At 43.7% G+C, this 16,478-nt stretch overlaps 1 protein-coding gene across 3 annotated transcripts in view; it reads left to right on the top strand.

The window, feature by feature from the left end:
• Positions 1-16,478, top strand: part of PAK3 (p21 (RAC1) activated kinase 3) — a 223,774-nt gene that overhangs the window by 124,284 nt on the left and 83,012 nt on the right. For all 3 annotated transcript variants that reach the window (XM_033946560.1, XM_033946561.1, XM_033946562.1), the window contains exon 2: positions 14,745-14,941. In XM_033946560.1, the coding sequence (XP_033802451.1) occupies positions 14,767-14,941 (175 nt within the window). In that variant the 5' untranslated portion in view covers positions 14,745-14,766. The remainder of the gene's footprint in view (positions 1-14,744; positions 14,942-16,478) is intronic.

Below are 16,478 nucleotides of genomic sequence, written 5' to 3'. Positions count from 1 at the left end.
ACAAAGGTGCGCTAGCGTTTTTAGCGCATGCACCGGATTAGCGGCTAGCGCATGCGGCATTTTAGCGTGCGCTATTCTGCGCGTTAAGGCCCTAAATTTTAGGGAAATATTGATTTCTCCTTGACCAACCTGCGAGCTGATGAAGTGTGTGGTGCAGAGGTTAGAGCTCCAGTCCCAGCACCCTGGGGTTGTGGGTTCAAATCCCACACTGCTCCTTGTGACCCTGGGCAAGTCACTGAATCCCCATTGCCCCAGGTACATTAAATAGAATGGGAGCCCACCAGGCCAGTTAGGGGAAAATGCTCAAGTACCTGAATAATTTGTAATCCACATAGGATATGTGGAATATAAATAATAATATTATATTATTTAATTTCAGAGATGTTTCAGTAGAGGTATGTCCTGGAGAAGCGATTTAGAGTTTTGGCTTTTTCTGAATTGAATTTCAATTTCATTGCGGACATCCAGTTTTCAATAGCCTGAAATATCTTCTCAATTTCACGCCTAATGTGTAAGATAACTTATTTTGTACCTGGAGCAATGAAGGATTAGATGACTTGCCCAGAGACACAAGGAACTGTAGTGGGAATGAAACCCAGTTCTCAGGCTACTGCACTAGCCATTGGGCTACCACTCAATGAGTGAGTCTATAACAGTGGTATTTGTGAATGGAGACTCGTGAGTTGGAAGCCTAAAAGTACAGGCAAAAAAATAAAAATGTTTCATTGTGATAGTTGTGAATCTCCTGGAAAATGCTCATTCAATTTAATAGACACACAAAGCACAAATGAGAAAGCGGTGCTTGTTTAAGAAACATTTTAGAAGAAAATGCATTTTTAATAATGAGCATTTTATTCTCTGTTCCCTATTTGCTGGAGTGGTTCACTTACTTCCTCTGAGTGGAAGCAGAGTTATTATCTCTTCAGTTCTAACATTACACAGGATATTATGCACGTTTTATCAGACATTATATCTGGGAAATATGCTTCCAACTCATCCTCTGCCAGGTCTGTAGAAGCGGTACTGTAAGTGACATAATTTGGTGATGGATTTTTCACGTCTAATAAAAATAAGAGGCAGATGAGTTTATGTGACAGCCTGAGTATAGGCTGATTTGGGGACTGACCACTTAAATCTGTGAACCTTGCAATCATTTCAACCCTGTGTGCAATTTCAGGGAGAAACTAAGCAAGCACGTCGTTCGGTTTAGGTGCAAACCATTTGTGGTTTAGACAGTGCTGAAGTGGGCTCTTCAGCTTGGAAAAGAGACGGATGAGGGGAGATATGATTGAAGTCTAAAAAATCCTGAGGAGTCGAACGGGTACAAGTGGATCAATTTTTTGCTCTGTCAAAAATGACAAAGACTAGGGAACACCCGATGAAGTTACAGGGAAATACTTTTAAAACCAATAGGAGGCAATATTTTTTCACTCAGAGAATAGTTGGTGTCAGGTCAAAGGCGCGCCGGGACAAAGGCGCGCGCAGACAATTGAGCGCAGTGCGGAGGTGCGCGCCGCAGAAAATTACTGTTTTTACGGTTCTGAGGGGGGGCGTGGCCAATTTACTTAATAGAGATCGCGCCGCTTTGTGGGGGGTGTGGGGGGTTGTAACCCCCCACATTTTACTGAAAACTTCACTTTTTCCCTGTTTTTAGGGAAAAAGTTAAGTTTACAGTAAAATGTGGAGGGTTACAACCCCCCAAACCCCCCACAACGCCCCCACAACGCGGCGCAATCTCTATTAAGTAAACTGAGGGGGCTCCCCAACAAAACCCCCCGTCAGAGCCCCTAAAAACTGTAATTTTCTTTGGCGCGCGCCTCCGTCTTGCGCTCAGTTGTCGGCACGCGCCATTGTCTTTCGCTGAGTTGTCTATGAACCGAATAGTTAAGCTCTGGAACACATTGTGTAGCTGATTTTAAGAAAGGTTTGAACAAGCTTCTGGAGGAAAAGTCCATAGTCTGTTATTGAGAAAGACATGGGGGAAGCCACTGCTTGCCCTGGATTGGTAGCATGGAATGTTGCTACTCTTTGGGGTTCCGGAATCTTTTGTTACTCTTTGGGATTCCAGAATCTTGCTATTCTTTAGGATTCTGAATGGAATGTTGCTACTCTGGGGATTCCACATGGAATGTTGCTACTCTTTGGGGTTCCGGAATCTTTTGTTACTCTTTGGGATTCCGGAATCTTGCTATTCTTTAGGATTCTAAATGGAATGTTGCTACTCCTTGGGTTTTGGCCAGATACTAGGGACCTGGATTGGCCACCGTGAGAATGGGCTACTGGGCTTGATGGACCATTGGTCTGACCCAATAAGGTTATTCTCCTTTATATCTTATATTATTAGAAGCATTTATATCAGCTCTATGGCTGGTTCTCACCTAAGTACCTACTTTCCTTTCTAGAATATACGCCCATCAGGTGCCCAGTTACAGAATTACTCCCTTAGATTGATCTGTAAGCTCGTTAGGGATGGGACCATCACTGCTGTAAGACACCCTCAGCAACGACTAGCAAAACAGCGAAGAAACGGTTTTCATTCTTACAATGTAATTTCCTAATTGCTGGTTACGTTTAAGGGCTAGTAACCAGATGACTCCCTTGTGACTACTTAATACCTTTCCTAGTTGCGCGTACTATGAACCATTACACTGTAATTGCATGGCTAGAAAAGTCGGTTGTGAACCGGTGAAGTTGGGGCTCAAATTCCACAGCTCCCCCTGATTTTTTTGTAACCCTGGGCATCAGTTTACCCTCCTTTGCATCAGATACACCTAGATTGTAAGGGAAGGAGCTCTTGAACCTTAATACATGACTTTTCTTAAGCATAGATTTCAGAAAGATGAATGATAGATCTAAAATTCGGCTCCATATGTGTTGTGCTTGTAACCCCATCTCTGATATGTGTTGTTTTCTAGAAGTAGCTGTGTGGGAATGACAGAGATGTTGCCTGGGGTGGGTAGAAGCCTGAGGATCAGGATTCCAATTATTTAAGCTAGAGTGCAAAATACTTGTGGTTTTTTTGGCTGACGTTGAAGAGAGATACAGGGATTGCCGTCAAGTGTAGAAGGAGAGGTTGCTTGCTTTAAGACGAAAATTGTTTCATTGAGAGGAAAAAGGAGTTTCGGCATTGGTGTCAGTAGCAGGTGCCTGTTTTTCAAGGTCTGCCGTTAGTTGCAAAGCCTGAAGGTACTTTATCCTACAGACTTTGCATCAGTTCAAGTGCATAATCCCCCTTCGTTGTGTAACGTGGTACCACCACGTGGTTTCATAGGACTACCAGTACTTAGTTGCATGCTAAGATTTAAGCACAGTACCGGGTAAAGCTTTGGATTCTTGCCCAGAAATAGCTAAGAAGAAAAAAAAAAAAAAAAAAATTTAAATTGAATCAGGTTGGGCAGACTGGATGGACCATTCGGGTCTTTATCTGCCGTCATCTACTATGTTACTATGTTACCACCTAGCGCCCATCTTGCTTAGCACATAAGTTCAAGGGGCATACATAAATTTGGGCATAAAGATAGATGCTGTGGGGGGAAATTCTGTATATGGCATTGAGCCAAATTTTCAGTGCGAAAAAAAAGTGTTCTAACAGATGGAAGGCATTAAAATGGGGCAGAAATGTCAGTTCTGCACGAAAACACATGCGGCCATTTAAAGAATAGCACATCAAATGTTCTGTGTCGTTCTGCAAAGGAGGCGTAGCCATGGAGTTGGCGCTGGAGTTGTTGTCAAGACAGTAGGAAAATAGGGGTTTCAAAGTTGGCGTTACAGCCCTGGTTACATGTCCCTTGTGCATTTAAGTGGCACCTTAATTAGCATAGTAAATGATGGCAGATAAAGACCTGAATGATCCATCCACTCTGCCCTGCAATCACAATTTCATGATTAAATTGTCTTTTTTTCTTTGTTATTTCTGGACCGTAGATCTTAGACGTCTACCCAGTAATGACCTTAGGTTCCAACTCCTGGAGTTGCTGTTGAAGCTCACTCCAAACTAGCTTCTTTGGGGGATTCAGGCCGTAAAAGTTAGCCCATTCATATTCTAATTAGCCATCCTCTGAGTTCATCCCCCACTTTGAATTCCATCACCGTTTTCTTCTCCACCTCCTTTCTTGGGAAGGTATTCCAGGCATCTACCACCATCACTAAGCACTATTCTGCAAGGGAGCAACTAAGTGCTCTGGGGCATAACTGGGGGGAGGAGTATGTGTGAGTGGGACATGAATGCTCTCCTTTAATCCAATTCTTTGGTCATCCAGTCATACAAACTGATCAGATTAGTTTGACAAGACATGCCTCCTAGTGAAACCATATTGCCTCATTCATGTAATCCATTGGATTCCAAAAAAATGTATTATTTTTTGTTTTAAAAATGGTTTCCATTACTTAGCACAAAAGTCAAACTTAGTCTGTAGTTCCCAACCCCTTCCTTGCTTTTGTTTTTGTGGAGAGGGGCTACATCTCCCCTTCTCCAGTCCTTCAGGAGCACTCCTGACTCCAGAGAAGCATTGAAAACATCAACCAGCAGAGCCGCCAAAACTCCCCCAAGTTCTTTCTGTGCCCTTGAATGCATGACATCTGGCCTCATTACTTTGGCCACCTTTAGCTAGCTCCTCATGAGCACAGTCCTCTGAAAATCATTCAGGGCCTACCATACTTCCATTCCTATTTGTTTGTCTTCTGCGATCCATTTCTATCTTTGCTTTCCTGACTACTTTACCAGCTTTTCTTAGCTTTTCCAGATATTATTATCTCTTTTCCTTTTTCTGTGATCTTTTGTAGTTTATGAAGGCTAACCTCCGTTTTTCATACTTTTTCCGCAACTACAGTACTTTTGAGAACCAATGTGGCCTTCTTTTTCTCTTACTTTTGCTTTCTTTATTTTTAGGAACTTGTCCAAACCTTTCTTAAAACTAGCTACACTATCCGCTCTTACCATATCCTCTGGCAACGCATTCCAGAGCTTAACTATTCTCTGAGTGAAAAAAAAATTTCCTCCTATTGGGTTTAAAACTATTTCCTTGTACCTTCATCGAGTGTCCCCTAGTCTTTGTCATTTTTGACGGAGTGAAAAATCGATCCACTTGTACCCGTTCTACTCCACTCAGGATTTTGTAGACTTCAATCATATCTCCCCTCAGCCGTCTCTTTTCCAAGCTGAAGAGCCCTAACCGTTTTAGTCTCTCCTCATATAAGAGGAGTTCCATCTCCTTTACCATCTTGGTCGCTCTTTTTTGAACCTTTTCTAGGGTCACTATATCTTTCTTGAGATAAGGAGACTAGAATTGAACGCAATACTCCAAATGAGGTTGCACCATGGAGCGATACATTCTTAGTCTTGTTAATCATCCTTTCTATGCCTCTCTCTATCCTATTACAAATTGTATTTTTCCCCTAATCCTCCTGTTTTCCATATGTCATCTAAGTCTTATCGTCCAATGTCTTCCCCTTTGATTTTAATAGCTATTACTTTGTACAACGCTTAGACAATTTTTTTAAGGGGTATTTCAAATAAAAGTTGGAAAACTTAGATCTGCTCTGATTCAAATAAGCAAGTCGTAACAACTGTCAGCTGCTATCAAGACCACATTCAGTATCGACTGTCCTCAGGGCCCGAGGTGTGTGCAAATGAAAGAATCTTTAGCCTTTGTTTAAATGCCAATATCAGTGTCATTAGTCTACATTCCATCTTGCTCCACTTTCTTTAGTACGGAAAACAGTTCCTGGTTTCCACAAAATAAATTTAGGAATAGAAATAGATGCGAGTGTAGTGCAACTGTTTAGTTGAAATTTTTTATTGTATTGGTTGATGTCTGCATAATTTTATGCTTAATGTGATAATGTAAGCCACTCTCCCCGAGATTTACAGAGTAATCGCTTGGGACCCTTTATAATCGACGCTGCTCAGGCGTGTTTCTCTTTTTTACCTCTATGTGCAGTTTCTCTGCATTTTGCTTTCTTTTGGTTGCAATAGGATGTCTCAGGTGATCATAACCTCTTTATGCTCCATAATTCTCCTGGGATCATAACCCCAATGCTTTTATGGTACAGTGATGTTGTAACTTTACAAAATTTCAAATGGATGAGACAATACCGCCTTGCCATCAGGACTTTGCATCCAGCTACTAGCTGAGTAATTGTTCCCTGCGCGTTCTTATAGTATCTGCAGGTCTGTTGTATCAGTTCTTTCTATATTTGCTGTAAACTATCTCATCCATAATCTGTTGTCCTGGGCTGCAACTATTTCGAGAGCATCTGAAAACTTGGCTATTTTCAAAGATGTGAATTCCGCTGCTCTCCATACGATTCCTAATCCATATTGTATTTGCTCTCTTTTTTTAAGGTTTTGTAAACCGTGCCGAGCTCTACTGTTATAGAGAAGATGCGGTTTATAAGCCTAAGGTTTAGTTTAGTTTCTTCCTTGGATTTTGTCCTCTTTAAATCATTCATGTGTCTGGGCTTGATCCATATGCAGTTCCCTGGAATGGAGGAGTAATCTAATGGTTATTACAATGGCCAGATTCCCACTGCACCTCCTTGTGATTCCGGACAAGCCACTAAACCCTCCATTGCTTTAGGTACAAAATAAGTCTAATCTACTCTTCTATTTCTGCGTCGCACATACCTAGGCAGGCTCAAGGCGACTTACAAAGAGAAGAGAGAGGAATGGAGAGAAAGGGGAGGAGAAAAAGGGGGAATATTTGGGCAGGGGGAGATTTAAGAAGTTCAAGTGTCAAAGAAGTTGGCTTTCAGTTTTTTTTCCAGAATGTGGTGTAGTTGGGTTCTGTTCTGGTCTTTTTAGTTAGGTCCCTGGCATCCTGTTTGACTGTCTTGAGTGTAAGCTCTTTCGAGCAGGGACTGTCTCCTTTATAACTCTGTACTTCGCTGCGTACGTCTGGCAGAGCTCTAGAAATAATTAATAGTAATACATAGTAATAGTATATAATACTGCCTACTATAATATCTAATATAATAAAAAACTTACCCGCGCATGCACAGTTCAAACGGCATGATCCCTGCTGCCGTGATTTGTGCCTCTGTGGCCGTGTTCCATTTGCAGCTCGTGTGGCGGCTTGCGATGCGTGCGGCGATTTCAGCGACAGTGAGAGCAATGGCAGGAGGGTTCACCGCCGAGAGCAATGGCAGGAGGGTGTCCTTCAACCTGGACAAGGCCGACTGGGTGCTGTGAGGTGTCCGGCTGCTACTGGAGGGGGAGAGGGAAAGGGGGCTGCTTTGGGGGGAGGGGTGGGCTAGGGGGCAGGCAGCAGTCTTGGTTTTCTCGGGGGGGGGGGAGACAGAAGGGGGCCACAGAGAGACAGGCAGGCATGGCGCAACAAAGAGAGACAGGCAGGCAGGGGGCTAGGGAGAGACACAGGCAGAAAGAATGACAAACAGGCAGGGGGCCAGAGAGATAGACAGCCAGCGGCCAAAGAGAGAGAGCCAAAGAAAAAAGACAGACAACAGCCAGCGGCCAAGGAGAGAGAGAGAGAGAGAAAGAAAGACAGACAGACAGGGGGGCCAGGGAGAGACACAGACAGAATGAATGACAGACAGACAGGGGGCCAGAGAGACAGACAGAAAGACAGCCAGACAGAAAGACAGCCAGCCAGCGGCCAAAGAGAGAGAGACAAATAAAAAAAGACAGACAGACAGGGGACCAGGGAGAGACACAGACAGACAGGGGGCCAGGGAGAGACACAGACAGACAGGGGGGTCAGAGAGACAGACAGAAAGACAGACAGTGGCCAAAGAGAGAGAGACAAAGAAAAAAAGACAGACAGACCAAGGAGAGAGAGAGGGAGAGAAAGAAAGAAAGAAAGACAGACAGACAGCGGCCAAGGAGAGAGAGAGAGAAAGAAAGAAAGAGAGACAGACAGGGGGCCAGGGAAACAGACAGAAAGAAAGACAGACAGACAGTGGCCAAGGAGAGAGAGACAGACAGACAGAGAGACAGAAAACAGCCAAGGAGAGAGAGAGACAGAAAGAAAGACAGACAGAAAGCGGCCAAGGATAGAGAGAGAGAGAGAGACAGAAAGAAAGAAACAAAGACAGACAGACAGCAGCCAAGGAGAGAGAGAGAAAGAAAGAAAGACAGACAGACATTTATTCTAGCACCCGTTAATGTAACGGGCTTAAAGACTAGTAGTACTATAATTTGTTTATTACCTGCCCTTATCCAGGGTGAATTACATGTTACATACAAAATAAAGCATTACATTTAACATACAAATCACGTCAACACAAACATCACTGTGAAACAGATTGCTCACTTATGTACAAAATATAAAGTTACATGAAACATATGTTGCTTCAACGACGAACATCATTATAGCCAGTAAACAAACCAGACCATACAATATATCAGAGTATAAAATTTCATGTAACATACAAGTCGCCTCACCCTAGAATATCATTATAACCAATAAAACAGACCATACCATGGAATACATGCATGACCAACACTCTGCACTCAACAGTCGGCACTCCTCCTCCCTCCCTATAATACAATATGTAAACCGCTTTGGTTGTAACCACAGAAAGGCGGGTATATCAAGTCCCATCCCTTTCCCCTGTGTTTGTGTATTTACACCACTTGTTTTTCCTTGTTAGCTGATCTGATTCTTTAAAAAGCCTCTTCTCTTGCTTTGCATATTCTGTTCCTGCCGTTGCTGTATGTACAGCTGGAATCTCACTTATTCCTTCTGCTTGTCGGAATGCCTATCTGGATTTTGCAAGCACACTTACATACTGCAATGCCTTTTGCACATTTGGATCCATTGAAGCTGTTCAATAGGGCTGGAGGCCTAGGATTGTAGCTCTGTTTACATAATCTATTTCTGTACACTGATTCTTGTAGACTACCTCATGAGCACAGAGGAGTTTTCTTATTCATGCATCTAATTTTTCAAGTTATTTAAGGTGTTAATCCACAATTACAAAGCTATATGAGAGTACCGGAATCATTAGTTGATACTTTACATTTTATTATTTGATGTTAGAGCACTTTTCATTATCAGTTTTAATCCCCTATAATTTCTTTGTTGGTCTTTTCTCTTAGAGATATCTATGTGAGTTGATCCTTGTCTAATTCTGTATTTCACCAGTCTCCACAACATAGCATCCTTCTTGACGTTTTTTTGCATTGAATAATATATGCAATATTAGGAGGAGAAGCGTGAGTAGGAACTCCCTTATGTTTAATGTTTTTCCCATGTAGGAAAATATGGAGTTGTATGATATGTGCTGACAGTTTGTAGCATAATATATTTAACAAATATGTGCCATTCTTTTCACTAATTTTTGCTTCAGACTGGATGGTGGTCAGGAAGCCCAAACTGACAAAGCATGGAACATTCTAGTGATCCAGATTGCCCACAGAATGCTGGGATTAATGGACCACTGGTCTGACCCAACATCTCAATGTTCCACTAAAATTATAGAGAGGAATAAACTACACTTCCCCCTCTGTATTCGCGGAGATTAGGGGCAGAGCCAGCCTGCGAATATGGAAAAACCACGAATAATATTCAGGCCAGTTCTGCCCTTATCCCCCGGCTCTTTTTAGCCCTGTAAGCCCCCCCTTAAGCCTTACCTGGTGGTCTAGCAGATTTTCAGGCAGGAGCGATCTTCCCACGTTCCTGCCCCGTGCAGATCGCTCACAGGAAATGGCTGCCTTGAGCTCCTGTAGTCTCTTGAGCCATTTCTTGTGAGCGATCTGCACGGGGCAGGAGCGTGGGAAGATCGCTCCTGCCTGAAAACCTGCTAGACCACCAGATAAGGCTTAAGGGGGGGGGGGCCTTACAGGGATATAAATAGCCTGAAAAATGAAAAAAAAAATTTCTGGTCAAAAAGCGCGAATAACTGAATCCATAGATATGGAATTTGCAAATACAGAGGGGGAAGTATATATAATCTTACTAGCAAATCTTATTAGCAATTATATCAATTAAAACTGCTCAAGTTTCAAACAGTAGAGAAAAAAAGACCTCAGATATCTTGCTCCAACAAGTCCAAACTTCATTTTATATATACAGGGTGTCCCAAAAGTCACTACACACTTGCAATAAATTCTTTAAAAGCTGAGTTTATTCATCTTCTTACCATCAACAGTGTTATTGCAATTTGACTTGCTAGGCTTGCCATCACTTTCCAACGCCTCGAAGACTAGTTGTATACCTCCACAGGAGCACCTCCATTTTCGATAACTTTCAGCCACCTTCGGACGCAAGCCTCTCTGACGGTTTGCAGCATCCCTTCCCCGACCTCGCTGCAGGCTGTGCAAATTCTTTCCTCAATTTAATTTTTAAGATTGTAAAGTTGTAAAAAGCTTTGGTATGTAAAAGTGGTATATCAAGTCTGAATAAACTGGAAACATGAAACTCAAGCTGTGACAGGTTATGGGGCTTACTTATTTTTATTTATTTTTAATTATTTATATATCACTTATATCCTAAGTGGTTTACATTCCGGTACTTTATCATATTTTCCTATCTGTCCCGGTGGGCTCAAACTCTATCTAGTGTACCTGGGGCAATAAGGGGGTTAAGTGATTTGCCCAGGGTCACAAGGAGCAGCCTCCGATGACCTCTGAATGATACCTGGAACGAAACAGAAAAAAAAAGTGTGTACTGACTTTTGGGACACCCTGTGTATATATATATATATATATACAGTACTCCCCTGAAATTCACAGGGGTTCCGTTTAAGGAACCCCCCCGAATTTTGAAAAACTGCAAATGCGTTTTTACGCCTGTTAAAAGGCAGAGGAGGCAGGAGAGGGCAGCTGGAGCACAGGCGAGTGAAGAAAATCACTCGCAGTCATGCTCCAACCGCCTCTTCCTGTAGTAAAGTCGGGCTACACCAATCAGGAGCTGCTTTGACACGCAGCTCCAGATTGGTGTGGTCCGACTTTACTAAAGGAAGAGGTGGTCGGAGGCAGACCGCGAATGAATGAGTCTGCGTTTCGCGAACCGCAAATTCACGTGGAAACACTGTGTATACATAAATATATATATATGTCTTTAAGCACAGTTTTCTTAGACACAGTCCCAGTTCATAGACAGTAACGCGGAAGACAAAGGCGCGCGCCGACAACTGAGCGCAAGACGGAGGCACGTGCCGAAGAAAAAGACTGTTTTTAGCAGCTGCGACGGGGGGTTTTGTTGGGGAGCCCCCCCACTTTACTTAATACATATCGCGGCGGCGTTGGGGGGGGTTGGGGGGTTGTAACCCCCCACATTTTAATGAAAATGTAACTTTTCCCTAAAAACAGGGAAAAAGTTAAGTTTTCAGTAAAATGTGGGGGGTTATAACCCCCCAAACCCCCACAACGCCCCCACAACGTGGCGCGATCTGTATTAAGTAAAGTGGGGGGGGGGGTTCCCCCCCACATCCCCCCGTTGTAGCCCCTAAAAACAGTCTTTTTATTTGGTGCGCGCCTCCGTGCTGCGCTCAGTTGTCTGCTCGCACCTTTGTCCTGGCGCGCTTTTGACCTGACACCCACAATCCCATATCATTCACAACTTACAACCATAACAATTGAAAAAAAAAGCAAAGTCCAGCAAAGTATTCTTTATCTCGCATTCACATAAAAGCCCAACAGCGGCCCTGTTTCGCCTCCAGCTTTATCAAGGGCTGCAACATTAACTCTTCATCAGCAGCCTTCGCCAAACAAGAATTCTCCTTCCTCACTGAGGGATTGCAGCAAACGGCTCAAAACACTTGTGAGAAGGTGCTGCGGCTTTGCACGAGCTTCAAAGACGTCTCCGAAACGACAAATTAATAGCAATAATGTTCTTTCCATTAACCCTGACTTATAGCAAGCCAAAGACAGCGTTCAGCTTTTGATCACACTGGCACGATGACTTCAGAAGACTAAACCTGCAGGATTAGAACCTGTTGTCCGAAAACAGAAGTCAATTCTTATGAAAAAAAAAAAGAAGAAAAGTCACATGAAGGAAGTTTCAGCCACTTGAGTGAATGGGACAGCTGCCTCTCGACACTGCCTGTTTTTAAACAGGGAAGTCTCTCTAAAAGTAGGTCCTCCATGGGCACGATTTCCCACAAAGCCTCCTATTAATGGTTCCTGGCCTAATTTCCCTATGATGTCATTCTTTTTGATAACTTCATAATGCTCACTATTCATTTTCAAGGTCTGTACAAAGTACTACTGCTTGCTTGTATGAACCAACACACATACACACAAAAGGCCAGGCACAGATTTAAACTGGTACATAAGGGGAGTGTGTGGGGCAGTGGTTAGAGCTACAGCCTCAGCACCCTGAGGCTGTAGGTTCAAATCCCACGCTGCTCCTTTTGACCCTGGGAAAGACACTTACTCCTCTCATTGCCACAGGCGCATTACATAGAGTGTGAGCCCACTGGGACAGACAGGGACAAATGCTTGAGGACCTGAATGTAAACCACTTAGACCATGTTTATCCGAGTCTGTTGCGCTGCTAAAAGAAACATGGATCCTTTGCTGCCAGAGGTATTCACCTCATTCTGCCTAATGATAGAATCACCCGGGGTAGGTTTTACAGTGTAATCTCGTTATAACGGAACCTCGTCTATAGCGGACTAGGTCCACTGGTCCCGGCTGTGAACCTTTATAAAGATACAGAAAATCTTTGCATATAGCGGACTCACATATAATGGACTTTCGGATATAACGGACAACCGATTTGGTCCCCAGAGCCGCTTTTAGCTGTACTTTTCTTCGGCTATAACAGATATGCAGGCTCTGCCTACAAGGCGTGTGGCGTGCCGGTGATATAGTATCAAAATGCAGCCCAGAAGAAAATGACAGAGTATTTTTCTTACCAGTACATTACGACACAATGCTTTAGAATAACTTTTAGTGTTCTGGTTTTGCAATCGTTTCGTGCCATACCAATATTTTGCTGAGTTTTGTTCTTGATGTTGCTGATACGGTTGTGCAGTGACTGTTGTTCGTTGATTGAATGTTGTTTCAAGTTGACCTAAATAAAGTTTTTAAAAAATGCAACTCTGGATATAACGGACCGTTTTTCCAGGTCCCTTGAAGTCCGGTATAACGAGATTATAGTGTATGTGTTCTGAGCATCTGTTTTTTTGCATGTATATCCCTGGTCTTATTCAGCCCTTCAAATGCTCTTCTACACCCTCTAGTCACTTATGAAACTACACACAAAGGGTTAATCTCTTTTACCCTCTCTTCTATCCCTTTCCCTTCCTCCCTTCTTCCTCTCTTCCCCTCTTTTTCTCTCCCCTTCCTCTCCCTCTTACCTATCCACCTCCTCTCTCTCCCTCCTCTTTCTCTCCCCTCTTACCTCTCTTTACAGTCACCTTGAGCCTGTATAGATATGAGCAATGCACAAATAGAAGATTAAATTAGATTAAATTAATTTGACATGATTCTAAAGGACCATTTTGAGATGTACACGTCACACTATGAATTGTCAGAAATGACTGTGCTAGGAGGAAGAACAGGTGGGGCTTTTGGTTTGAAAATTGCTAATCTTATTAGATCAGGGGTTCTCGGCCTAGTTGTTGGGACGCACTTAGATTTACAGCTGTAATAACCATGCATGACCGAAATTGCTTCCTGCCTCTGTCTTAACGCATATTCATTGTGATATTCTGAAAACCTGACTGGCGCTTGGTATCCTGAGGACTGGGTCAGGCACCCCTGATGGTGAATCACCTCAGCCGACCCTGGTAGACGTGAAGCCACCAATTGACTGTCAGAATTTTCCATTTTCAGATTACTCGAAACCCTGGTGGGCTCCAGTTTCCTGTTCGACTTCTAAACATTGATGGTTTTTTTTTGGCTGCCTTTCCCCTTGTTCTTTATCTCTGTTTTGATAATAAGGCAATTTTGCACACAGCAGATTAAATTCTATTAACAGCCTTAGAGGAATTGCACTCCCCTCCTCTTTCTTTCCCTGCTGGTATAAAAGAAAGGCAGGCACGTTCAAAATTTGCCCTCAGTTTGGCATCTGAAAAATAATCCAGTTAAGTGCTATATTCATAAACTCCTGTCCCGTGTACCTGCGGACAGGGCAGGATTAATTCGTCCAGGGCCCCTAGGCACACAAGTACACTGGGCCCCCTGCCCCGCCCCACCCCCACCATGCGCCCAGGTGGAAACAGGAAGCTGCGTCAGAGGGAAGCTTTGGGCAAGCAGCACCACTTGCACAATTACAGTTCCCGTTACCTTTCTTACCCACGTTGCTTGCTTGTCTTACTTTCTGTCGATGGGGGGAGGGCTGTGTTGCCGATTGGGGTGGGGCCTGCGTTGCCGATCGATGCTGGAGGGGCCCATCGCCGTTTGGAAAAAACAATGTTGATGCCCTCCTTCATCGGGCCCCCCTGACCATTTCGGGCCCTAGGCATGTGCCTACTTGGCCTATTGGTTAATCCCGTCCTGCCTGCGGAGAGAACAAATCTTTGATGTGATCAAGAAAATCTGTGCTCAAATTAAAGTTGATGCTAGTTACACTTTTTATTATGGTGACTTTTTTTTTTTTTTCTTGGTCCAAAGGAGTTTTCGGAAGGTCTTTCATGCCACTCTTTGGCTTTCTAATTTTCATGTGAAGGGCCATTCTCTCTGTAGCTGCAATATTGTATTCTCTTTACTTTGAATGGTGAATTTGAACAAAACATGGTCTTAACGTGTACTCTCATTACACATCTCTTGAAATAAATAAATCTGGGCCTGTGTTAGATGAGGAGAGAATAAACGTATCCCCTCTTCTTTACAGGGGGTTGTGAGAATTGCTGAAGATGTCCGATAGCGTGGATGTTGAAGAGAAACCTCCAGCCCCTCCTCTGAGAATGAACAGCAACAATCGAGATTCTTCAGCGTTGAACCACAGCTCCAAACCGCTCCCCATGGCCCCAGAAGAGAAGAATAAGAAGGCCAGGCTACGCTCCATCTTCCCAGGAGGGGGCGACAAAAGTAATGCATCAGCGCTGGCTCTTTCTTGGTCTTGTTCCAGTTGCATTGATTATGGGGGGGGGGTGTTGTTTTATTGCTTTGTTTCCTTTGCTTTCTGGGTGGCTGGATATGGTAAGTAAACAGATCTGAGCTTTGTACTGAGACCAACATGAACTCGTGTTAGCTCAGATCCGAAAGTCAGACGCTGAACGATGTTATTCTCTAAGTAAACAATAATTTCTCCAGCTTAAATGAATCAATTCTTCTGAGCCTCAGTGCCACCACTCTATCCGCTCAATAAACTTTCATAGCGGTGAAGATTTATGTGTCTAATCGTCACTGGCTCAATTATGTATTTAATATTATTTCCCTAGCAACAGCAGCAGATGAATCCAGAGACCAATGGGATAGTTCACATCTACCAGCAGGCGGAGATAGAGAAACTGATTAACAGGTGGTCCTATTGGCTGGCACTCCTCCTGTTTATTCAGTATTCTCTATCTCCCAGCAGGAAAAGGTCGCTATTCAACTAGCTCCTGAATTCTGGCTGTGGCTGGAACTTTATTTTCTCCTGTTAAGGTTTCTCTTCAGTGAGCTGGCAGTGCTATTTCTCCTGTTGAGATTTTCTCTTCAGTGAGACTGCCATTCTGTTTCTCTTGTTGAGATTTTCTCTTCAGTGAGATGGCAGTGCTATTTCTCCTGTTGAGATTTTCTCTTCAGTGAGACAGGGGTGTCCGGCTGAACGGTGCCGGCTTTAGAGGTTACACTTGGGCCCCCCCTTGTCCCTGCCTCACCCTCCCTCCATTGCTAGAGGGTCTGACTGGGTCTCAATTTTTTTCTTCTTTCCCTACTCTGTAAAAAAAAAAAAAAAAAAGAGACCACAGTTGCTACATTATGCCATGCTTTTGCTGCAAACTGGCTTCAACTGGCTTTTACAGTTGTTTGAACTTCAGGTTCTGTTTGGGAATCTTAGTACTGTGGGTTCGGTCATCATACATTTAAGGTATGGATATTTTATTGAGGCTAAGTTTTATGACTGGAAATCCATGGAGGGAGCCGGGACTTCCCGCCCTTTGCATGCACGCGCTTTGTTTCCTTGTTGGGTTTCAGTGCAGCAGTAGTCCTGTTTATTCTGAGGCTCTCTTTCATCAGTGTTTGTCACGGCCATGTGCAGCTGATTGTGCAGGTGCCGGTTTATAGCAGCGCGCATGAGATGGGATATGTTTTTTCCGGTGCTGTGGGCCATTCTTCTGGTTATTCCCCGAGTCTGATTTTCTTTCTATGCAAGCCGTGGCAGGGTAAATTTTGCGGGGCTCGAATCCGACTATGTTTCTAGGAGCGTTGATGCAGCGGCCACGTGTCAGCGAGAATCAGGCGTGCGCATGGGTCTCCGGCGATGGCGGGAGAGCTGCAGCGTTCCGGTAGTTTGTTTCCAGCTGACTTTGGTCAGGGTATGCCGGGGCTTCTCTCCTTTCCGGTTCAGACAAGTTGTATGTGTTTCACCAGCTTTGGGACAAGCTTGGGCAGCTTTATATGTCTATGTCTGTGTTCCTGCTGT

This window comes from Geotrypetes seraphini, chromosome 5 (assembly GCF_902459505.1).
Source record: "Geotrypetes seraphini chromosome 5, aGeoSer1.1, whole genome shotgun sequence".
Lineage (NCBI taxonomy): Eukaryota > Metazoa > Chordata > Amphibia > Gymnophiona > Dermophiidae > Geotrypetes > Geotrypetes seraphini.
The sequence above is the reverse complement of the archived record's forward strand: the minus strand, read 5'-3'. Positions and strand labels throughout refer to the sequence as shown.